Raw genomic sequence first — 18357 nt, 5'->3', positions numbered from 1 at the left:
TCTTTTTTTTTTAAATGATTTTATTTATTTATTTGACTGACAGAGATCACAAGTGGGCGGGGGTGGGGGGAGCAGGCTCCCTGCTGAGCAGAGAGCCTGATTGGGGGAGGGGAGCTCGATCCCAGGACCCTGAGATCATGACCTGAGCAGAAGGCAGGGTCTTTTTTTTTTTTTAAGATTATTTTTATTTATTTATTTGACACACAGAGATCACAAGTAGGCAGACAGGCAGGCAGAGAGAGAGGGAGAAGCAGGCTCCCTGCTGAGCAGGGAGCCCGATGCAGGGCTCCGATCCTAGGACCCTGGAATCATGACCTGAGCCGAAGACAGAGGCTTTAACCCACTGAGGCACCCAGGCGCCCCTGTATGTGTTTTTCTGACTCAATCTCTCTCTTTCTCTTTCCTTCATTCCCTGCTTCTCTCTGACTGTGTTTTCTGTCTCTAAGTCCTCCTTTCTCCCTCCTGCTCCACCATCTCATCCAGACTCTCCTGGAGCTTTACCCTGCAGGACACCAAGTCCTCACTGCCTGGGTTTCCCCGGGGAGTCAGGGTGTGTGGGCCCATCACTAGGTTGGGCCTGGCCTGAGCCTGGCCGTCGGGGAGAAGGCCAGTTCAGGGCCGAAGTGAGAGGCACCCCGCCCACCTCACCAGGGCGGGTGTGTCTCCGACTCTGTTGCCAGGAGCCTGGCCGCCTGGTGTCTGGCTGTGTCAGGATGATGGATCCCCCGGTGGGAGCTGAGCCCAGAACCGGAGGGGAGGGAGATTCCTCTACCCCAGAGTGGGGGTGGGGGCAGTCCAGGCTCCACTCAGAAGGCGGGCATTTGGTTGCCCAGCCCCCACCGCACCCTGCCCGGGTGGAGCAGCTGTATAAAACCAGATGTTTCTAAAACCAGAGTGTGGATGAAGCAGGAGGGACCAGGACTTTAAACCCCAGTGGTTTCCACTTCCAGCATCCAGGAGTCCTGGCCCTAGCTCCCTTTTCCCTCAGACCCAGCAGTCCAGACCCCCAGCCCCTTCTTCCCTCCCAGAAGTCCAAGCTCCCAGCCCCCTCTTCCCTCAGATTCACATGTCCAGTCGCCCAGAATTCCTTGCAGGGGGAGATGACCAAGGCCGGCAGTAGTCAAGACAAGGACAGATGAAAACAGGCACTCACTCCCACAGGAGGCAAGAGGTACTGGCAGGATCACCCCCTGCTCCCCCAACTAATGGCCATCTCTCCCAAAACACACCGCTCCTGTGGAGGCTGATCTCTGTTCCCTGCCCTGGGTACACGGTGGCCCTCCCAAGACTTCCATCATCATCAGAAAACCGCAGGGTTTGGTTTCCAGAAAACCAGGGCAGGAGTGCAGATTGGGGAGATAATAAGGCAGGAGTGGAGAAAAGGCAGGGGAAAAGAACATTTGTGCGTTGTGGGGATATCTCTTGCACTGCTGGTGGGCCAGGATCTTGGCTGCCTGATGCCAGGCACGCAGAGATGACTCAGACCCGGGCCCTGCCCTTGTGGAGATGCCCATCTTGTCAAGGAGACAGCTGTATAAACAGAGGATCAAAGACCAGTGCGAGGATGCACCAACCCAGCTGGAGAACCAGGGTGGGCTTCCTGGAGGAGGTGATGTCCAGGAGAGGCGAGTCCTGACTAATGAGGAGTTAGCCAAGGTAAGGGTGGGGGTGGGGCTGGTGGACAGAAAGTGGAGTAGGAAGGGCATGCAAGGCAAGAAATGTGCTGGTCAGTCCGCAAAATACAGGTGGGTTGATGTTGTAGAGCACAGAGGGCAAAGCACGGGGGGTGGGGGCTGGGTGCATAGCTGGGTTCACTGCATGCAGGGTTTTGATTGGCAGATTCAGGGGCTGCGATTTGGTCTGGGGGTGGGGTGCTGGAGAGCTATGGGAGGGCTGGGAGCAGACTGGGGGTGGGGTGCGGCTCTGGGTGCCTGTGAGGGACAAACTGGATGGAGAGACCGGGACTTACGGCAGGCAGGGGTGTGTGAGTGGGGTTAGATCAGGGTCTCCTCTGAGCCAGTCTGAGCTGGGACGCAGGCAGTAGCTGTGGGGCTGGAGGAAGAGGGGAGAGCAGCATGAGGTTGGGCAGAGCTCCCTGCGAAGCCTGACGAGCAAGGAGACTGAGAGGCCGCTCACTGCCTTTCATCTGAGCTCCTTCTGCCTACATTTGCCTCATTTCAAGGCAGGTACACTTCTCAGTGATTGTCTCCTGCGGAACGAGGGAGAGCAAGGGCCCCGGAGAAGTAAGGCGAGGAACTTGTGTGTTTTGTTAAATACGTGAGTCCAGGCAAATGTGTCTGGGTGGGAATCTGCAGCGTGTCCTGGGTGGGAAGGAAGTACTTTGGAAGAGTATAGAGAGGGAGAGAGAGAGGAGGGAGGGAGAAGGAAGGGAGAGAAACAGAGAGGGAGGGTGGAAGGATGGAGAGAGAGGAGGAATGAAAGAAGGAAATGAAGGAGGAAGAAGGGAAGAGGGAGGCTGGCTTACCCAACCACCCTAATCTGGAAGCCTGCCCCCCCCCACCACCAGGACTCCTGTTCCCCTCTACCTCCCTCAGCTTTTTCCCATTTGTCAGAGCAGTTTCCACCTTCCTGCATAAAGTGTAAGTTGCCCGTTTATTGCCTTTCTCGTATAATGTGCATCTCCCTTGTTAGAACACAAGCTCCATCCATACAGGGTGGGCTTTGCCTGTTTTGGTCATGACTCCGCTCCACTGGGATCTGGACCTGTGCCTGGTACATAGTAGGTGTTCAATAAGTATGTGTCAGATGAATGAGTGAGATCCTGATGGAAGACAGAAAGGGAGGTGGAGAGAGGAAAGACAAAGAAGAGGAGGAAAAGGAGAGAAGTAGAAGGAACAGGGAGGGGAGAGGAGGTGGAAGGAGGGGAGAGGAACAGGGAGGAAGGCAAAGTGGCTGGAAGAGAGCCCAGTGCTGGGATCCCCCCACCCCTACCCAGCTGCTGGCGGGGGGGCGGGGGGATCCCTGAGTGGCCAGTCGAAGCTCCCAGGCAGGTGGGACCCTAGGCAAGGCGCCCCAGGGTCAGCAAAGACCCAAATCTGGAAGCAGACTGCCTGTGGACTTCCAGGAACTCAGAAGCCTTGGATGAGGCCCGGACAGCGGCAGCCCAGGGGGCCTTTCCCCCACAAGCCTGCATTCTGGAAAACACCGAGGCCTCCAAGATTCTGCAGAAATCCTGGAGGGGAGGGAGAAAGGGAGGCAGCAGTGACTGCATGTCCACCTTCGGCTTCTAGGAGGAAGTTGTGGGGCCTTCGGGGGGGCCCTGTCCTTCCTTAACCCTGTCCCTGCAGCTGGGGATGCCTCATCCTAGTTTCCTCCACTGCTCCTGTCCATGTCCCTGGAGGAAACAGAAACAGAAAGAGCCACAAAGAGGGACTGGAAGAAGAGGAGACTTCTTTTTCTGGGAGTTCTGTCCTCTCCCAGGAAAACAAGAGAAGGGTCTCCTTTTATCAGAGACGGAGCCTGAGGCCTGAGAAGAACAGTTTCCTAGCCAGAGTGATGCAGCAAGGAGGCAGCAGAACCAGAAAAGAAGGTCACTGAGGGAGGAACGGCTGGGGGCTGGATCTCTGGGTCTTCGGGAGGAGAGATGGGGGGCCTGCACTCCTGGGTCTGAGAGAGGAGGGGATGGGGTCCTGGTTCCTGGATCTGATGGAGGAGGTGGCTGGGGGTCTGGAGCTCTGGGTCTGAGGGAGGAGGGATTGGGGGCCGGACCCTGGGTCTAAGGGAGGAGGGGTTGGGGTCTGGACTCCTGGGTCTGAGGGAGGAGGGGATGGGGTCCTGGACCCTGGGTCTGAGGGAGGATGGGATGGGGGCCTGGACCCCTGCTCTGAGGGAGGGATCTGCACTCCTGGGTGCTGAAGAGGAGGCCTGGGGCTGGACTCTCTTCTGAGCTCCAACAGAAAGAGATCCAAGTTACTCCCGCTCACATGGCTTTGGCTCTGAGCCTCTACCACTTCCTTCCAAAAGCGGTCCACTGTGAACCTGAGTCCGCTTCCAACACAGGCCAGCCCCTGATGAGTTTCCACGGGAGGAACACAACTGTCTGAGTCAGAAGGCAGATGCGAGGATGCGGAGTTGGAGGGACAGTCTGGGGCCCCCAAGGAGGAGGCGGTTACTTGTGTGTTCTTGCCAAGGAGCCATTTCCTTCCTCTGAGCCTCTCTTTCCTCATCTGTGAAATGGGAGTATCTCAAGTTGTCTCTCACAGGGTAGCCTTGCAGATTCGGGGAGAGGGAGTGTCCCCCTGGCACACTGCTATGTGAGATACATGTTAACTATTCCCAAGCTAGCGGCACGGAGGGTCTCCATGAATGATTCAGGCGGCAAAAGGGACCCTGGCCACCTCAGCTATGATCTGGGGACTCAGCCCGGCAGGGTCTGGGAGGGGCGCATGGCCTGGAGTCAGCTCCTCCTGGGTTCCAAGGCTGGTGGCCCTCGGCAAGTCATGTCCTACCTGGGCCGAGTGCCCCCTTCCGCCCATAGACAAGGAGAGCCCGTGACCACACTGCTGTGCGTGGACAGCACTGTGTTGGCCACAGAGCCGATCCCTGGGACCCAGCTTCTTCAGCTCCAGAGCAGGGTGAAAAGACCTGCCCACTGCAGACTATTTCGAGGCGTGTGTCAGAATTTGGGGAGTGGACAGTGTGTAGCACAGACGGTGTGTCACGAAGGGGTGCCCTTTGGGCTCCGGATGGAGGAAGTCTGAGGAGCAGATGCCGGGAGCCCCCTCCGTGGTCAGTGCTGCAGCCACCCGGGGCTCCGGCCGCAATGCTGGGAGATGAGGAAAGGAAGGTACGCAGCCTGTCCGTGCTGTCTCCTGCCAGCACCTGGGCTGTGGGTTTCCGACCCCGCTCTCATCCGGCCCTTGTGCCTCTGATGCGTGTGAGGAGTTCTCTTTTCCAAATGCCAAAACTGGCGCTCAAGGAAGGAAGGGGCAGCCCAGCCACCCGCGTGCAGTGGCTAGAGATACACAGCACTGGGCCCCCTCCCATATATTCTGACTCCAGGAGCTCAGGGCCCCGGAAATGACTTGAACAAATGTCCCAGATGGTGGTTAGCTTGTAAGGGCTGAGAACCATGGTAGAAGGATTTAAAACAGAGTCTGCGAAATGATCCCCTGATCTGCTGATTGCCAAAGGGTGGTGCCCTGGGGAAGGACTGAGGATGGACCAGGGAGCGGGTCTGAGGGCAAGGGATGTGTCACTGTGGTCTGGATCTCAGAGGACGGGAGGAAGCAGAGGGAGAGCAGGCCAGTCTCCGGCAGGTGGAAATAGCCAAAATGTTGATGGGTTGATGGTGGCCATGACCTATGCCTCCTGGGCCACCTACTTCACATTTACTAGCTCTAACCAGAGATCTCCTTCAGACGGTTACTGCAGATCCGGTGTTAGAGAAGAGAAAGCTGAGGTTCAAAAAGGTGAGTGACCCGTCTAAGGTCCCACAGGTAGCGGCAACGCTGGGATATGAGTAGGGCTCGTACTGAATCGTAGTGCTGTTAAATGTTAACAATCAGCTCCAGAAAAAAAAGGTTTCCCGTATATAAAGACTTCTGTTTACATAAAAGATTTACTGATTATAAAGCACAGATAGCACGATACATACATGATACATGATAAATGATAAATAACGACACAATCCTCGATACTTTGTTGTAAATTCCGTACAACTATAGTTTCAGGAGATTTGCTATTTCTTGCAAAAGCCAGCACCAATTTTTATACTTCTGTCGCCAACAGTAATATCACAATATCAGACTACAAATGAGTATCTGACAATTATCTAATCCAGCAAAGACGTAGCTTGTGTCACTGACGAACGAGTGTGGGTCTGACGAGAACGCCAGGTGGTATTTTTGTTTATGTTAATGAAAGACGTGAAACAAAGATGTATGTTGGAACTTGATTTGCTCATCAAATATAGCAAAGAAATTAGGAGGTGGTGGATTTTAAGAATTTACTGTCTTTTTAAGATGTGACTTAGTTTTATATGACTGATTTCTAATAATGGCTCCTACAATTCCTGACATTTTAACAACTGTCTCTTTGTGAGAGGGTACAAGCCACATCAACATATCCCTGGTGTTGCTCCCACAGACCTAGAGGGGGCGGGGGAGCTCTCCTGGAGATTGGGGGTCTCCACCATGTCAGAGTCCGGGAATCACGGTCCCTGCCTACTCTGAGACTTGGGGGCCCGAGGCCATCTGTAGCCCATGGAAATAATACGCCCAGAGTGGACGTTTGTCTGTGGTGGTCTCTGCCTCGGGACCTATCCAGTTGCTTTGGGTCACTGACAGGTGTGCCTGGAACCCAGGTGTTTCTGCGTGCGGTGCTGGTGCTTCTCCCACCGCCCGTCTGTGTGCATAAGGTAAGGCGGGGTGGGGAAGGGTAGGGCGTGATTTTCACTCTCTTCTTGGAGCTCTGTGTGCACTCACCCACGTCCACTCTGCGGCTGCAGAAAACTCCAAAACCCATCCTTTACCTCTCCTGTGCCAGGAAAGTGCTCCCTTTCTCTTCTCTCTGTCCCTGCACCCCTCCATTCCCTCTACCTCCCTCCTTTTTTCTTTCTGCCCTTTCTTTCTTTCTGTGAAATTTTTACCAAAGTATAATATATGTACAGAATGTTACACTTACATTAATGTACCATCAACAAATGGTTACAAGATCAAGGAGAACTTCTCACCATCCCCTTGCCCTGACCACGTGCCTGTCCTTCCCCACCATGTCCTACACACACACACACACACACACACACACACACACACGAGAGGCACTGTCCTGAGTCTAACAGACCCAGTCTAATCGACCCCTGTTCTAAAATTTCAGAACGTGCATCCTCTTTTATGCTTGGTAGCAGTGGCTTCTTCAGGGTTTTATTTAGTTAGTGAAGGCGAGAGAGAGAGAGAGAGAGAGAGAGAGAGAGAGAGAGAGAATGAATATGCAGGAGTGGGAGTAGGGGCAGGGGGAGAGAGGGAGAATCTCAAGCAGACTCCCTGCTGCGTGCACAGAGCCTGACGCAGGGCTCGATCCCACGACCGCAAGACTCCGAGACCATCACCTGAGCCGAAATCAAGAGTCGGAGCCACCCCGGTACCTCGTTTTCCTGGCTTTTTTGCTCAACAGGATGCCTGTGAGACTCAACTGCAGTGCGCACGTTGCTAACCCTGGCTCATTCTCGTTCCTGCAGAGGAGCACTTTGTTGTGAATATTCTCTGTCCCTTGTCCTTGTGCAGACAATCCTCTACAGAGGGCTTGTTCACAGACCCACTGTACAAGTGGGAAGGCGAAGGCTCAAAGCCATGAAGTCCTCGGTGCCGGGAATCTGGGTCCCCAGCGCTCCCTTAGTTGCCCTAGAGCTGAGGTTCTCTGTTCTCTACCCTTCACAGATCTATCTTCTGATGAGGCAAAACTGCTCAATCTTCCATGATTTCTAAAGGCGCGGAGCTGAGGGACCAGAAGCAGAAGTGGATCAGGCCTGCTTGAGTGATAGGAACCAGAGTCTCTCCTGATTTCCAGACAGTCAAGGATGTGATGCCTGTGTTGGCCTTATTTGTGGCTGAGCCAGAGCCTCCTGGGAACCTAAATACCTCGGCCCTTTACCTCCACGCTCCTGCCGTCTGCTGGCCCTTGTTCCTGAGGGCTGATCTATGATCTGGGCTGGGGACCTACAGGTCTCCCTGAGGTTTGAAAGGCTATCAGAAACCACCAGCGGCTCTCTCACAATTATGGTCGTCAAAAGCAGAGAGAAATTTGGGAATACGGAGGCAAACAGGAGAGCATGCGGTTACTCATTCCTCCATATTCCCTGGGGGCTGTACATGCCAGGCTCTGTGGACAGAACACGGAGGCAAACGGGACTCAGAACAGCCTTGATGAGCTCACAGTGTGGTGGGGAGAGGGGGAGAGGGACCCTCAGTCATACTGGCTACAGAGCCAAGCTTATGGCCTCCAGCCACATGGAGCTACTTAGATTTGAATGGATTAAAATGTCTATAATTAAATTAGATTTAATTTAATTATTATCGATTTAATTTAATTAATATCGATTAAAAGTCTATAATCTAGTTCCTCCACTGGAGATTTGCTGGGGCTGGATGCATGGCTGCCATGACAAAGAACGGGTCAAGGAAGAGGAAAGCGAGGAGTGGTTGATTCGGAACCTCATTTCAACATGTGAGAGTTTTCCCCACACCACCAAGCAATTCTTTGACACCAGCTGGGTGTCCTACAGTTTAACACAATTCCAACACGACCCTGAGTTAGAGTTAGATCCCACAGGTTGGGGGCTCAGTCCCACAGGATTGCCCCCTGCCCCGCCACTTCCGATGCCAGTTGCAAATCCAAATTGTCACCTGCTTCTGACATATAGGCTATAAATCAGGTTCCCACAACCCCCTTGTTGGGTTCGATTAGCTTGCTACAGTAGTTCACAGAGCTAAGGAAACCTGTTTACTCACTAGATTACCAGCTTATTACCAAGGATATTAAAGGATATGAATCAACAGCCAGATGAAGTGAAACAGAGGGTGACGTCCCAGTCAAAGGAGTTTCTGTCCCCATGGAGTTTGGGGCTACGCCTGGTAGCATGTGGAAGTGTTCTGATTCCCCAAACTGTAAGCTCTCCAAAACCTAGCCTTTGGGGTTTTAATGGAAGCTTCCTATGATAACCATGACTGATTAAATCTTTGGTCATTAGTGACTGAACTCAAGCTCCAGCCCCTCTCCCCTCCCAGGAGGTGGCGAATGGGGTGGGGGGAGGGGACGCGGGTACCGAAAGTTGGCTCCTCTGGTGACTGGCCCCTATCTTTAGATGCGGTTCAAAAGTTACCTCATTGACGTAACAACGAACACCTTCATCACTCTCCTCACAGGACATTCCAAGAGATTTGGGAGCTTTATGCCAGAAACAGGGGTGAAGATCCAATATATATATTTCTTATTACAAATCACACTATCACAGACGCTCCCACAATTACTAACATTCAAGTCGCCTACCAGCGAGATCACTTAACTCAAGAAGATAAGGTCCTTGCCCTCCCATAGAAAAGATTAGGCAAAAGTATACAGAGAAAACAAGAACTCTTAAGAAAACGAGCACTCATGGTCATAGTAGCACTCTTCACAGGAGCCAGAGAGTGCAAGGGAACAAGCCAAATATCCATTAACAGATGGATGGAGAGGAAAAGTGTGGGCCACACAGTGGAATATTACTCAGCCATAAAAAGGAACAAAGCTCTGACACTTGCTATAACATGAATGAACCTCGAAAACAGGAAGAAGCCATACATAAAAGGTCACATATCATAGGATCCCATGTAGATGAAATGTCCAGAACCGGCAAATTCAGTCGGAAAGCAGATTCAGGCTGCCAGGGGCTGGGGAATGGGGAATTACTGTTGGATGGGTACAGCGTTTCTGTTTGGGGTAATGAGAAAGTTCTGGAACTAGGGAGGGGTGATGGTTGTGCAACATGAATATGCTTTATGCCACTAACTTAAGTACTTAAAATGGTAAATATCATGTTATGTGTATCTTACCACAATTTTTAAAACGCAAAGAAAAAAAAAGGTGTATGGTCATTTGGTTGATGATTGATTGATGAGAGCTCCAGTGACTCACAGTCAGACAGACATGAGCTAAGACTTTCTTCCTCCCATGACTCTCTGCCTGAGGGTTACCAGACCCAACTTTCCCACCTCAGATCCTGCCCCCCTCTCTCTTGAGGAGCATGGGAGCCCCCCTTTCCTTTGCCATTGTGAGAGGTCAGGCACAATATTTGGTTGGTTTTCAAAGGTTGGCAAAATGCATCAGTGAATGATAACAGACACTGTGTCACAAGCATTATATGTTGTGGATTCTGAGCTAGAGGAAGTCAGACTCTGGTCTCTACAGTTCTCCTGACCAGATAGATGGGGTGCCCTCCTCCACCCATTGTGTGGGCTCAGTACTCTTGGGGATGAAGAAGAGCACGGTAGTAACCACCTTCCAAATACATGCTGGGGATGAGTTTTACCAAGACGGGCTGTGCAAAACACATGCCGGGCTCTTGCCAAGAGCTTTACGTCCCTTCTAAACTTTGCGGCAGCCTTCCTCAAATGGTTGTCGCAGAATGAAATCAGTTAATACTATAAAGCCTGAGCCAGAGCTTGACACACCATATGTACTGAATAATGTTTGGTTTTTACAGTTATTTTGCAGATGAGGAACCTGAGACTTAGAGCATTTAAGTTAATTGTTTACGGTCACTCGGCAGCTCAGGCTGTCAGATTCCAGCCAAGGTCTCCTCTTCCTGCTCTACCATCCTGCCTCTGCACCTGAGCTGTCTAGAGCAGTAACCATTCACAACCCCCGCCCCCCACCGCCTGTATTCTGAGCCCTGGAAACATGGCTAGTCTTACTTGAGATGGGCCATACAAATAAAAACACCCAACAGATTTCAAAGACTTATAATGTTAAAAAATAATGTGAAATATCTCATTAATAATTTTTAGATTGACTACATATTGAAATGACAATTATTTGGCTACGGGAGATTAAGCAAATATTTTCTAAAAAATTAACATGACCTGTTTCTTCTTTTTTTAAAAACAAAGATTTTATTTATTTATTTATTTGAAAGAAAGAGAGAGAGAAAGAGCACGCACGAGCATGTATGAGTTGGAGGAGGGGCTGGGGTGGGGGAGAAGCAGACTCTCCGCTGAGCAGGGAGCCCGACTCTGCTCCATCCCAGGACCCTGCGATCACAACCCAAGCAGAAGGCAGATGCTTAACTGACTGAGCCACCCAGGCGCCCCTCACCTGTTTCTTCTTACTTTTCTAACGTGCCTACCAGACCATTTTTTTTAGGATTTTATTTATTTGACAGAGATCACAAGTAGGTAGAGAGGCAGGCAGAGAGACAGAGAGAGAGAGAGAGAGAGGAGGAAGCAGGCTCCCCACTGAACAGAAAGCCCTATGCCAGGCTCTATCCCAGGACCCTGGGATCATGACCTGAGCTGAAGGCAGAGGCTTTAACCCACTGAGCCACCCAGGCGCCCCAGCAACTGACTCTTGATTTCAGCTCCAGTCATGATCTCAGCTTCATGAGATGGAGCCCCACATCGGGCTCCACACTCAGCACAGTTTGCTTGAGATTCTTTCTCTCCCTCCTGCTGGTGCTATAGATAAATAGATAGATAGATAGATAGATAGATAGATAGATAGATAGATAGATGCTATAGATAAATAGATAGATAGATAGATAGATAGATAGATAGATAGATAGATGGATAGATAGATAAGATCTTTCTTAAAAAAAAAATGGACAGAGGACCTGAATAAATGTATCTCCAAAGAAGACAAATGGATGGCCAACAGACAAAAGAGGAGATGTTCAACATCACTTAATCATCAGGAAAATGCAAATCAAAACCACAAACTTCTCACACCTATCAAACTGGCTAGAATCAAAAAGTCAAAAAATAACAGGTATTTTGAGGATGTGGAGAAAAAGGAACCCTCATGTTGGTGGGAATGTAAATTGTTACAACCACTGTCAGAAACAGTATGGAGGTTCCTCAAAATTTAAAAATAGAAATAGTGTGTGATTCAGTAATTCCACTGCTGGATATTTATCCAAAGAAAACAAAGGCATTAAATTAATGTTTAATTCTTTTTTAATTAAAAAGATAAATGCATCCTTATGTTTATTGCAGCATTATTTGCAATAGCCAAGATATGGAAGCAACTGAAGTATACATCAGTAGGGGAATGGATAAAGAAGATGTGGTGTACAGATATAATGGAATATTACTCGGTCATAAAAAAGAATGAGGGGCACCTGGGTGGCTCAGTGGTTAAAGCCTCTGCCTTCAGTTCAGGTCAAGATCTCAGGGTCCTGGGATCGAGCCCCGCATCAGGCTCTCTGCTCAGCGGGGAGCCTGCTTCCCCCTCTCTCCCTCTGCTTGCCTCTCTGACTACTTGTGATCTTTGTCTGTCAAATAAATAAATAAAATATTAAAAAAAAAAAAGAATGAGATCTTGCCATTTGCAACAACATGGATGGATCCAGAGGGTATTATGCTAAGTAAAGTGTCAGAGAAGGACAAATACCATATGATTTCACTTATATGTGAAATCTAAAAAATAAAACAAATGAAAAAACAAACAAAAAGTGGAAACAGACCCATAAATACAGAGGACAAACTGATTGTTGCCAGCAGGGAGGGTGTAGGGAAGGGCAAAATGGGTGAAGGGGAGTGGGAGGTACAGTCTTACAGTATGGAATGAATAAATCATGGAGATGAAAGGTACAGCATAGGAAATATAGTCATGATATGTAAGAGCGTTGTATGGTGACAGATGGTAGCTAGACCTGTGGTGAGCCTAGCGTAATATATAGAGTTGTTGAATTGCTATGTTTTACACCTAAAACTAATGTAACCTTGTGTGTCAACTATACTTCAATTTAAAAAATAGGAAACAATGAAAAACCATTTAAGCAGAAGGGGAATTTGTCAGCTTGTGGTTCAGGAAAAAAAAATTGTCCTAGAATCCTGCAAAGGGATAGATTTAAGAATGTTCCCAATTGAAGGCAGAGACCTTAGAGTGGAGGATGTGGTGAGAGATTAAAGGGAAGTTGTTGAAGAGCTGCTCAGGGCAGGTTTAAGATCCCAGAGAGGAGGTGTGGTCTGGAGAGAGATATCCAGGCTCAGGAGACTGTGCTTGGAGACTGGACAGTCATGAGGGGGGAGGAAGAAGAAGGGCTCTTTATGAATCCCACAGTTTTTGAGTTACTGTTACTATTGCTACATAATAAGCCACCCTAAAACATAGCGATGTTAAACAACCATTTTATTATGCTCATAGATTATATGGGTTAGGAATTAGAACAAGGCACAGAGGAGATCCTTCTTTCTGCCCCCAAAGACTCAAAGGTTTGGGAATGACCTGAAGGTTGGAGATTGGAGTTGCCTGTAGGCTCCTTCATCCATGTGTGTGGTGCCTGGGTGAGAATGACTCCAATGCTGAGGACCTATATAAGGCCTTTCCAGCATGGTGGTCTCAGGGTAGTCAGATTTTTTGCATGATGGCTGCCTACCTCCAGATCAAGTGTCCCAAGAAAACCAATAGAAGCTTCATGGCCTCTTCTGACCTAGCGTCAGATGTTAGGTAGTGTCATTTCTACAACATTCCGTGGTCAAAGTAGTCCCAGTCCCACCCAGATTCAAGAGGGCATGGACCATACCTTTCAGTGGGAGAAATGTCAAAGAATTTTGTGGCAATTTTCTTTAAAATCACCAGGGCAATTTGGTGGATTTGGGGGCCATCACTGAGATAGAATTCCATGAGAAGAAGCTGAGTATATTAGTATGATAGGGCTGCCTTAACAAAATACCACAGACTGGGGGGATATTCCAGCCTCTGGAACTGCCACAGTTCCAGAGGTTGGAAATCCAAGATCAAGGTGTCAGCAGAGTGGTTTTTCTCTGAGGCCTCTTTCCTTGGCTTGTAGATGAATGGATGTCTTCTGTGTGTGTGTCTGTATCTTCATCTCCTGTTCTTATAAGGACACCAGTCAGATTGGGTCAGGGCCAAAGACCCTCTCCAAATACAGTCACATTCTGAGGTAGTGGGGTTAGGGCATCTCATATGAATTCTGGAGGGACACAGTTCTTCCATCTTCCATCACACAGAGTTGTCAGAGAAGGTAATGAGATCAAATTCTGGAAATGAGCCTGAAGGGACGGATTAACCCAGGATGATGTGCCTGGAATTCAAGACTAAGGTCTGAGCTGGAGGCAGGGATTTGTGGATTATTAATGAGGTGTGGTTGAAGCCTTAACTGTGGATAGGTTCACCCAGAGAGAATGTAAAACATGAGAGGAAGAGATTCTTTTCTGATTACTAGCATATGGTAGTGTGTATTGCACAAGACTCCCTATGAACTAATGATAATTCATGCCAACTAACTAAACCATACTAATCCAGGATAACTCTGCATCAGTTATCTTAGTCCTTTTGCTCAAACATGTCTTCCTTGAGCATTATTATCCTTAATTCACAGATGGGGTGACTGAGGCTCAGCAAAGTTAAGACAGGGGTCAAATCCAGCCCCCATCTATTTTTGACTAGCTTATGAAGCCAAGAATGGTTTTTATATTTTCTAGTGGCTGAAGAAAATAAAAAGAAAAATGTTCTGTGTCAAGTAAAAATTATATACAATTCCAATTTCAGCATTTTTTTATTTAAAGATTTTATTTATTTATTTGACAGAGATCACAAGTAGGCAGAGAGGCAGGCAGAGAGAAAGGAGGAAGCAGGCTCCCCCCTGAGCAGAGAGCCCGATGTGGGGCTTGATCCCAGGACCCTGGGATCATGACCTGAGCCGAAGGCGGAGGCTTTAACCCACTGAGCCACCCAGGCGCCCCCAATTTCAGCATTCTTAAATAAAGCTTTATTGGCACACAGCCATGTTCATCATTGTCAATGGCTAAATAATTGTGATGGAGACACTATGGTCTGTAAAACATAAAATATTTATTATTGTGGCCCTTTACAGAAAATGTCAGCCAATCCTTGGGTTGGATGGCTTGGCCAATTGCAGAACTAGTCAATGGTAAATTTGGGTTTCCAGCCCAGGCAGTCTGGCTTCACCGTCTCAGGCACTGTGATTTACTGAAAGACTTTGCTGGCCATTTCAGATATCAGCTACCACAAGGGTCAGGGATTTTTGCAACATAGGCAGGAACTTGTCCCAGCAAGGCCAAGCTCAATTTCATTTCCCCTTTGGCCTTACACAGGTTAGACAATGGGGACACTCAGGAATCAGAGTCCTGTTGAGAATTTCCTTTTTTTTCACTTTAGTCACTTTGCCTCTGTCCAGTTTGCAAATCCTGGTATGTTAATCATGGGCCATTTTGTAGCAAAGAACAAAACCCACATATGCTTCAATAAAGAGGGCTTATAGGAAACATGCAGGAGCATCCAAGAAGCCCAGTTTCAAGAAGAACACCAGACTTCCAAAGACCTGGAAATTTGTGTGGGAGTTACTCTCTGTGGGGTCCCACGTCTCTTATTTTCTCAACACCTGAGCCCTTCTCCTCCATGAATAGTAGTGCCCTCTGCCATTCTCTTCACTTTAATTCCCAGTAAGATTGTGACTTCCTTTTGACTCTTGGTTACATCCACACTTGTTACCTTCCTTCCCTTGGGAATCTTCTAACATGTGTCTTACATGTATGACTCCAAAATAATTTTTATAAAACAGAAATCTGAACATGCCCTACTTCTGATTAAAAATCTTCAGTGATTTCCCATTTCATCCTCATCCTCCTAGCTTGGGATGCTGTGTGTGAAGTTAAGGAACTATGACAGCTATTTTGTAGCCATTAGGTGGCAATCTCCAGGAAGAAAGTCACCAAACTGGGGATGATAAAGTGGAAGGATTAAAATAAATGTGGTTCTTGATATTATTCAGACAGAACCCAACCTAGTACTGTCCATTTCTGAAATTCTTGTAAAGTAGACCATAAATATGTTGGTTTCAGACATTGTTAGGTATAATTGTAAATTGTAAATGACTCACAGTTGAAAAACCCTGATTTATTCAGGGCCTTGGGAATAATGTTTTTAGGATGACTGTCTTTACTCTTCTCAGGAGACCAGAACTTAGAATTAATTGTCTGGAGCAAGGACCACAGTCTATGGAAAATCCAGGTGGGAAATGTATCTCTTGGGGCTGGGGACCTCGACAAGGACTCATTAGAATGATGGGGTCAAGAGAGTCTTTGGAGTGAGTGAGAGAGAAACGCAAGATGAAGAAATAAATATAGCGAACGTATCCTATTCCTTCTGGATGTTTTGCTATGAAAGAGAGCCAAGAATTTGTTGGAAACTAAAGAAGGACGTGGAATCAAAGAATGCATTTTTTATAAGATAAGAGGTTCTAAACCCTATTGAGGTGTTGAAGGGAATGATGGAGTAGAGAGAAAATATCGTTGCTACAGGAGAAATAGGGAAAAAGTGAAGGAGGGAAGTTCTTGAGAAGGTGGGGGCAAGATTCAAAAGACAAGGGTAAGGCTAGATCTTGGGCAGGGGTATTTGCGTGTTGGTCATGGAGGCCAAAGCAGAGAAGAGTGACGCAGGAGCAGATAGGAGGGCTGGATTTGGTGGAGTACAAAGCAAGGGCACCAGCTGTGAATGGGCATGACAGAGGAAGTTCACAACTTTAAGGAGAAAGCAAAGTAATTATATGGACCATGGGGAAATGAACGTAATAGGGAAGCAGTAGCCTTCCAGAGCAGTGATGCCTGGTCTCCACATGAAGAGGCTGGTGCTGGATATTCCCTGGGACACATTAACAGGATTCAGCTCTACCTCCTCAAAACTGCAGCCTTAAACCTTAAGGCAGTCACCTCCCCTCTCCAAGCCACAGTTTCTTCCGTCATTTGGTGATGATGGTCAGCCCATTTGGAGCTTGGCGAGCTCAGAGGCCAGAAGAATGGGGCTGCAGCCCAGTGATGGCACCGTAGATGTGGCTCAATAAATTGGAGCCACTGTGATTTGTACTGGTTGCACGTAATAGGCTTCCTGCCCACCCTCCTACCATGGTGGAGTAAGAGTTGCAGTTGTGTCCCCTGCTGTCGTTGCAGAATCTTCCTTATTCATTGCTTTTCAAATGATTACCTTAAAGATTCTTGAGGACAAACAGTCCTCAGGGTGTCTCTGTGGTTAGTTGTGGGGTGGGAGGAGTGGTGAGGGAGAGGGGAAACATAAGTTACTTCTCAGACTGTAGGACATTGACGTTCCATGGAAACATGAGCCATGTATGTAACTTTAAATGGTCTGGTAGGGGGCTCCTGGGTGGCTCAGTGGGTTAAAGCCTCTGCCTTCAGCTCAGGTCATGATCCCAGGGTCCTGGGATAGAGCCTGGCATAGGGCTCTCTGCTCAGTGGGGAGCCTGCTTCCTCCTCTCTCTCTCTCTCTCTCTGTCTCTCTGCCTGCCTCTCTACCTACTTGTGATCTCTGTCAAATAAATAAAATCCTAAAAAAAATGGTCTGGTAGGCACGTTAGAAAAGTAAGAAGAAACAGGTGAGGGGCGCCTGGGTGGCTCAGTCAGTTAAGCATCTGCCTTCTGCTTGGGTTGTGATCGCAGGGTCCTGGGATGGAGCAGAGTCGGGCTCCCTGCTCAGCGGAGAGTCTGCTTCTCCCCCACCCCAGCCCCTCCTCCAACTCATACATGCTCGTGCGTGCTCTTTCTCTCTCTCTTTCTTTCAAATAAATAAATAAATAAAATCTTTGTTTTTAAAAAAAGAAGAAACAGGTCATGTTAATTTTTTAGAAAATATTTGCTTAATCTCCCGTAGCCAAATAATTGTCATTTCAATATGTAGTCAATCTAAAAATTATTAATGAGATATTTCACATTATTTTTTAACATTATAAGTCTTTGAAATCTGTTGGGTGTTTTTATTTGTATGGCCCATCTCAAGTAAGACTAGCCATGTTTCCAGGGCTCAGAATACAGGCGGTGGGGGGCGGGGGTTGTGAATGGTTACTGCTCTAGACAGCTCAGGTGCAGAGGCAGGATGGTAGAGCAGGAAGAGGAGACCTTGGCTGGAATCTGACAGCCTGAGCTGCCGAGTGACCGTAAACAATTAACTTAAATGCTCTAAGTCTCAGGTTCCTCATCTGCAAAATAACTGTAAAAACCAAACATTATTCAGTACATATGGTGTGTCAAGCTCTGGCTCAGGCTTTATAGTATTAACTGATTTCATTCTGCGACAACCATTTGAGGAAGGCTGCCGCAAAGTTTAGAAGGGACGTAAAGCTCTTGGCAAGAGCCCGGCATGTGTTTTGCACAGCCCGTCTTGGTAAAACTCATCCCCAGCATGTATTTGGAAGGTGGTTACTACCGTGCTCTTCTTCATCCCCAAGAGTACTGAGCCCACACAATGGGTGGAGGAGGGCACCCCATCTATCTGGTCAGGAGAACTGTAGAGACCAGAGTCTGACTTCCTCTAGCTCAGAATCCACAACATATAATGCTTGTGACACAGTGTCTGTTATCATTCACTGATGCATTTTGCCAACCTTTGAAAACCAACCAAATATTGTGCCTGACCTCTCACAATGGCAAAGGAAAGGGGGGCTCCCATGCTCCTCAAGAGAGAGGGGGGCAGGATCTGAGGTGGGAAAGTTGGGTCTGGTAACCCTCAGGCAGAGAGTCATGGGAGGAAGAAAGTCTTAGCTCATGTCTGTCTGACTGTGAGTCACTGGAGCTCTCATCAATCAATCATCAACCAAATGACCATACACCTTTTTTTTTCTTTGCGTTTTAAAAATTGTGGTAAGATACACAT

General features: G+C 48.3%; 1 protein-coding gene across 1 annotated transcript in view; it reads left to right on the top strand.

Moving 5' to 3' along the window:
• Positions 1-18357, top strand: part of LOC111160767 — a 618405-nt gene that overhangs the window by 144204 nt on the left and 455844 nt on the right. Inside the window, 1 exon segment of the mRNA XM_022524110.1 lies at positions 15709-15717. Coding sequence (XP_022379818.1) covers positions 15709-15717 — 9 coding nt within the window.

This window comes from Enhydra lutris, unplaced genomic scaffold, assembly GCF_002288905.1.
Source record: "Enhydra lutris kenyoni isolate GAN:26980312 unplaced genomic scaffold, ASM228890v2 scaffoldscaffold77, whole genome shotgun sequence".
NCBI lineage: Eukaryota > Metazoa > Chordata > Mammalia > Carnivora > Mustelidae > Enhydra > Enhydra lutris.
Note: the sequence above shows the minus strand (reverse complement) of the source record. Positions and strands in the feature narration are given on the sequence as shown.